The sequence below is a fragment of the Trachemys scripta genome, chromosome 1 (genome assembly GCF_013100865.1).
Source record: "Trachemys scripta elegans isolate TJP31775 chromosome 1, CAS_Tse_1.0, whole genome shotgun sequence".
NCBI classification, from domain to species: Eukaryota; Metazoa; Chordata; order Testudines; family Emydidae; genus Trachemys; species Trachemys scripta.
In genome coordinates, this window is record NC_048298.1 from 336,779,057 (window position 1) to 336,785,056 (window position 6,000).

Genomic DNA, 6,000 nt, shown 5'->3' on the forward strand with positions numbered 1-6,000 from the left:
AGATTCCACAAGGATCTAAGATGGATCCAGCTACTCCACCTCGCATTGAACTTCTTTGCTGAGGCTCCCGCAGGCTGAGAGGGGAGGCCTGTACAGCAGGCGCTCGCGGAGGAGATAGAACGGTGTCATGCGTTTGTGGGCACGGGCTGAGTGTGGGACAAGTAGAAGAAGCCCCACTAATAGGCGCAGAGCCCATAACCGTTCTAGCCAAAGGCATCTGCGAGAGAAATGGAGTCACAGCTGCAAGTTCTAGGCACCAAAGGCCCCGATCGCACACTGCACTGGACTAAGGGGACTGCTGCTTGGGGGCAGGGGACAGAGTAGCTTCTCTCTGCAATTTGGGATCCAGGGCTCAGGCCTGTCCTAGCTTCTCTCTCTGCTGCTTGAGGTGCCCCAGTTTCCAGTTCATCCCAATCCACTGGTGGAAACGGCCCTCAGAAAGGAGGGGTCAGCTCCTTGGTCAGGCAACTTTGCTGATCCCTACTTTCTGCCAAGCGGAGAGCTCCCAGGGGGTGGTGAGCTGGCTGTCCTGCCCCCGGCTGGCTCCACGGAGCCAGCTGTCACCGCTAGTAAGGGAGCAGGGTGGGAGGAAGAGACACAAGCCAACTGCAGATCAGCATCATGCATTACAGGCCTGGGAAAGGTACATTTGGGCACTTCCTGTTCGCCTCAGCACATTGTCCAAGGAGGAGAAGCCCGAGCAAAATTCAAAAGCAACACATTTCAAATGGATCCAAAATGCTGCCTTAAAGAAAGTCATTAACCTGTGGAACTCACTGCTGACAGATATTTAGGCAAATAGCTCAGGATTAGATAATAGGACGTGCTAGGACACTGGCTAAAACAGAAGAGTTGTAGGAGATACCCAGTCCTTCTGCTCCAGGGTAAAAAGCCTAGGCCAGGTGGGGTTAGGAAGAAATCTCTCTCTCACACACACCCTTGTGGTTCAGTATGGCACCATTAGGTGTATGTGTGTATATATATATATATATATATATATATATATAAAAAATGGGGATTTTATGCCAGCGTCCTGCCACTTGGAAACAGGATACCGGGCCAGATAAGCTATCTGTTCCACTAATGTAAGAAGAGAGGGTACTACATAAATCATTGATCTGATCAGGTGCATGCAGGGGACCCTGGAAACACTCCGACACAAAGCCCTACAGTCCCACCAGCTTCCGGCCCTGCACGATGCACCTAAGAAAAGAAGAAATACAGAAGCAGCAAATACACAAGGAGTCTTTTGCAGCCCACTTCTGCAGTGTTTTGCAAACAGCCTGCTTAACTCCAGAGTGCGTGGGCACAGACAACACAGAGGGTACGTCTAACATTCCCACAGATCCCAGCCGGTTTCTTACCTTGATTTTATGCAGGGATCTCTCCACCTCCAAGATCTGAATCCACACAACAATTCCCGATTTGTTATAAGTTTGACTCCAGCCTGCGTCCGAGTTGCATTCTGTCCGGAAATTATTAAAATCCCGATCGTCTGGGATCTGTACGCTTTCCCGGGTGGACATGGTCGTGGAAGGGACACTGACAAATTCTAATTTTAAGTTTCCTTAACAACAATAGGCTCCGTGGGCCTTTAACGGTGTCTGTCTCCCCCTCACTTCAAAAAAATGGAAATACTGGTTTTGCCCCAATTAAGAGATTCTGAAACCAGAATGGTTTTGTTTTTAAAGGGGGGGGAGAGGAGATGGTTTCAGAACAGGCAGGAAAAGCAGATTTCAAAATTCAGTTCTCTATAGTGAGAAGCAGAAGCGGTCTCCTAAGGATTCCTGGTGGGGAGGAGTCACTAGAGAGTTCCCATACAAACCAAAAAAAGCAAAAGAAAATAAATATTTCAGCCCAGGCTGGAGGAAACCCCTCGAACTATCGCTGAGCTGCGCTGGAGAAGTGTGTAGAGATGGAGTCTCTTCTCTGGGGGGAGGCTTTAGCCTTTTCTCCCTGGCGTCTAAACGTTTAATGCCAAGTTGCGCGGCTCCCCGCTGCCTCGAAACCGGCCCCTTCTGCCCAGGTGTGCCGCCAATGGAGAACAGGTGAGTGTTATTACCGCGGCAGGTGGGGCGGGCTGCTTCCTCCTCTATGGGCGCCCGCAAGCCACGCAAGCTGCCTCCCCGGGAGGTGACGATGGCCGTGACCGAATCCAAACCAATAAAACCAGCCCAGCGCCGGGGAAGGGCTTGATTGCCCACGGAAAGCTGCGGCAGCAGCGGGTCCCCTCTCCTCCGGCTCCAGCCCCGGCCGGAGCAGCAGGTTAGCAGCTGGGCTCTGCAGCGGAGGAGGAGGAGACTAGAGCAGGTCCCTGGTGCGCAGCAGACTCGCGGCTCCCAGGGGAGAGGTTCCACCCAGGGCTCCCCCCACCTTGCGCCGGCTGATCCTGCCCCCCCTCCCCCTTGCAGGCCTGGGGCGCCCCGCTGGGTGCTGAGGGCCGCAGGTGGAAGCCGCCCCCTCCCCCTGCCTTTGGCTGCGCGGGGGTGTCGGGCCAGGAGGTGAAACTGACAAGCCGAGCCAAACCCCAGACACAGCTGCACCTCCCAGGGCGCTGCCGGAGGATCCCGCCGGGTCCTAGCTTCCCTCGGACGCGGCGCAGCCAAAAAAAAAAGGATGGGGCGAGATAGTGTCGTAATGGGTCATTACAGAGCAGCGAGGCGCTGGTCCGGGGGGAGGGCAAGGCGCTGGCCTGGCATTCAGGAGCTTGGGGTTCAGGTCCGGTCTCCGTGTGCCTGGCCTTGGGCGAGGCACCTCGACTGTCCGAGGGAGGTTTTCTTTCTGTTTACAGTGTAAACCCATCCGGGCAAAGCCCCGGGGCTCTGAGCTTAGTTGGGGTGCTCCTGGGATTTAAATAAATAATGATAATCGCTCTCGGCATCCTGCCCTCCCTTCCCCCATGCAGCTGGCATGAAGGAGTCCAGGCGATTTGCATCCTGCCATTAAAGGCAGTGAAGATGCTAACACTGAGCTGTCACGGTGCTTTGCCGTTTGAAAGTACTTTACCGTCATTAACTTATCAAGCTCCATCATGCAGCGAGCTGGCTGGAGTGTACACGCACCACTACCGCCTCCTGGAGGGAAATGGAACTGCTCAACTGTGTGTCATAGGTGCCATACGGCCAACCCCTAATGGAGATTCTCCTTTAGCTTCAGTGCGGTTTTGGAGCAAGAGAATCTGAGTTCTGTAGTGGTCATTGCCAGTAGCCACAATGTATAGTAGCCACTATGGATTTCTAGGGGCCACAGATTTGTTGCAAAATTCCCTTCCTGTTTTACCGAGGGGGAAACCGAGGCACAGAGCAAGAAAGTAACTTGTCTGGTGCCACATGCTGAATCAGAGACAAGATGAGAACTTGGGCGTTCCCTGCAGTGACCACTAACCAGTGCTGTCTTTCATTTCCTTCACCATCAGGTGCCACCTGAATCCAGATTAGGTTCTAGTAACACAGTTTCTAAGAGAGACCCATTGACTGTATGGATTTTAATTGCTGTCTTAAAATCATACAGGATTAAGTCGTTAGTTCCTGTTCCTGCAATCGCATCTGGGCAGATGGCCCCTTGCGCCCACTCAGAACTAAGGGCTTGCCCACCTGGAGCCAACTGCAAGATCAGGATCTTAATCTGTATTTGTTTGATTGTAGGATCTTGGTTTCTAGATGCCCAGTTATGATTTTTATTACAGAAGCACCTAGCGCTCCAGCTGAGATTGGGCCCTCGTTGTGCTGGGGGATATACTGGTGCATAGTTCCTGCCCTGAAGTGCGTGCAATCAAGCAGACAAGTCAGCGAGAAGGACTGTTACAATTTGACAGATGGGGGAACTAAAACCAAAGCAAAGTGACTCCCAAGCTCACAAAGCAAGTCCGTGTTAGAGCTGGGAATCAAACATAGGTCGTTTGTGTCCCAGTTCAGTCCCTGAACCATAAAACCGTCCCTTGATATGTTATATCAATATTAAAGCTTTATGATCCTTTCACACCCATCACTGAATGTGCCTTCGGAAATGATCGAGGCCAGCGGAGATGACCAGAAACGGAAAGGACTATTGCGTTGTGGTAAGTAAAGCAGAGCTGCCGAGGGGATCCCTCCGTATCTGTGCAGAGCAGACAAGCTGGGCTTGCACAGATAAAGGTGCAGCTGTTGCAATATTTATATAGATAGAACAAATAGATCAGCTTGTTTCGCCAGAAAAGGGGAAGAAATTGCCCGTGTCGAGCGTCTGTGTGGCTGACGGGCAGGAGGTTGTTGCTTCAGGATTTTTTTTCTCGCAATTAATAGATGACAAAGATGCCCATTTCCAGCCCTAGGCGCCCTCCTCTTGCAAAAACAGAACCGCCTGGTTAACGGGAGTGGAGGAAACCCCAAACCAGCTAAGTTAAGACCTAGCCTTGCCAATCAATCTGGGGCAGGAGCGGAGCCTAGTCTAGGAGAGAGGTCAAGGGGTGGGGCACGTAAATACTCTCCTTGCATAAACCATTGCTCCAAGTTCTCAGAGCAAAGCGGCCGCCCAAGCCTCGGCACCTCAGTGAACTGGCTGGTTGCCACTAAAGATGTTTCCAGCATGGTCCATAATGTGTAACCTCTAAGACAGGCTGCTCCTACTGAAGTCCATGAGTATTTTGCCTGTGATTTCAATGGAAGCAGAATTGGGCCCTGAGGATCTATCCCCAGAAGCGGGGGGGGAATAAAATTTTGAACAATAAAAAAAATCTCACACAAGCACGTCAAGGCTGGTTTGTCAGGGGGAGGATGATGCAGGGGTTAGAGCAGCAGCTATGAGGCTCAGAAAACCCCACTTCAATTCCCTGCTTTGCTACAGCCTCCCTGTGGGCCCTTGATCCAGTAATTTAGCCTTAGTGCCTCAGTTCCCCTTCTGTACAATGGGGATAACAACACTGCCTTGCCACACAGGGGGGCTGGGGAATTCATAGAACTGGAAGGGATCTTGAGAGGTCATCTAGTCCCGTCCCCTGCATGAGAGATTGGGAGGTGCTGAGGCACTACAGTGCTGGGAGACATGTTAGTCTCTTAAATAAATAGATAAAATGCCTTGGTTTTAAACAACCACGTGCCTACCTGTGTTACTAAGGGCTCTTTCTTTAATTAAAACTGACCCAGGGCCAGCCCCCATAGCTGGTGTGCATCAGCGTCACACCCATTATACCAGCTAAGGGGCTCTCCCTTCATTTCTGAACATCCCAATTTACTTTTCAGTTTTTATGCTCCTTGGGGCCAGAGTGTGTGTGTGTGTGTGTGTGGGGGGGGGGTGTCTTACCAGTTCCCCTGCACAGTTTGGGGTCCAGAGGATGCTGGGGGAGGGGTGGCCCCAGCTGGGCCCCATTCTTAACAGAAAGTTGGGCATGGAGTTTAAGGATCTGTCTAGATGCCTATATCCAACAGACCAAGACCCTCAAATGGTATTTAGGCTCCTAACTTCTATTGCAGTGGTCCCCAAACTTTTGAAGTCATGCCCCCCCTTACCCCAACGTAATCTGCCCGTGCCTCCTGGGAGCCATGGTCGGGGCTGGAAGCGGGGCTGCGGTTGGAGCCCGAGGCCAGGGCTGGAGCCGGGGGCAGAACCGTGGCCAGGGCCAGAGGTGTGGCTGCAGCTGGGGTCAAGTCACATCTGGGGGACATGGCCAACCAGGGGCCAGGAGCTGGGGACAGAGTGGGGCTGGATGGCGCTTTCCCCTGCCCCCCGTGGGGCCTGGCCCTGCCGCCCCTCCAAACATTCCTGCACGCCGTCCTGCGAGGGGCATGTCCCACCGTTTGGGGGCCTCTGCTCTATTGAAATGAGCGGAAGGGAGGAGCCGAAATACCTTTGATAGCTGAGCTATGGGACCTCACGCCCTGGGCACTCATCTTGGAAACTCAGAATGGCAACTTTTTGCAGCGGCTTTGCACGTGGAGCAGGGCAGCGCCAGCGACACATTGGGGCCCATAGAGCCTGGTCCGAAACCTACTGAAGTCAATAGAAATCCTTCCCTTGCCTCCACTG

The 6,000-nt window shown here is 52.8% G+C and overlaps 1 protein-coding gene across 1 annotated transcript in view; it reads right to left on the bottom strand.

Moving 5' to 3' along the window:
• The window catches only part of STARD10 (StAR related lipid transfer domain containing 10), a 44,915-nt gene extending 42,385 nt beyond the window's left edge, over positions 1-2,530 (bottom strand). Inside the window, exon 1 of the mRNA XM_034759220.1 lies at positions 1,365-2,530. Coding sequence (XP_034615111.1) covers positions 1,365-1,526 — 162 coding nt within the window. The 5' untranslated portion in view covers positions 1,527-2,530. The remainder of the gene's footprint in view (positions 1-1,364) is intronic.
• Between the last annotated feature and the right edge of the window lie 3,470 nt (positions 2,531-6,000).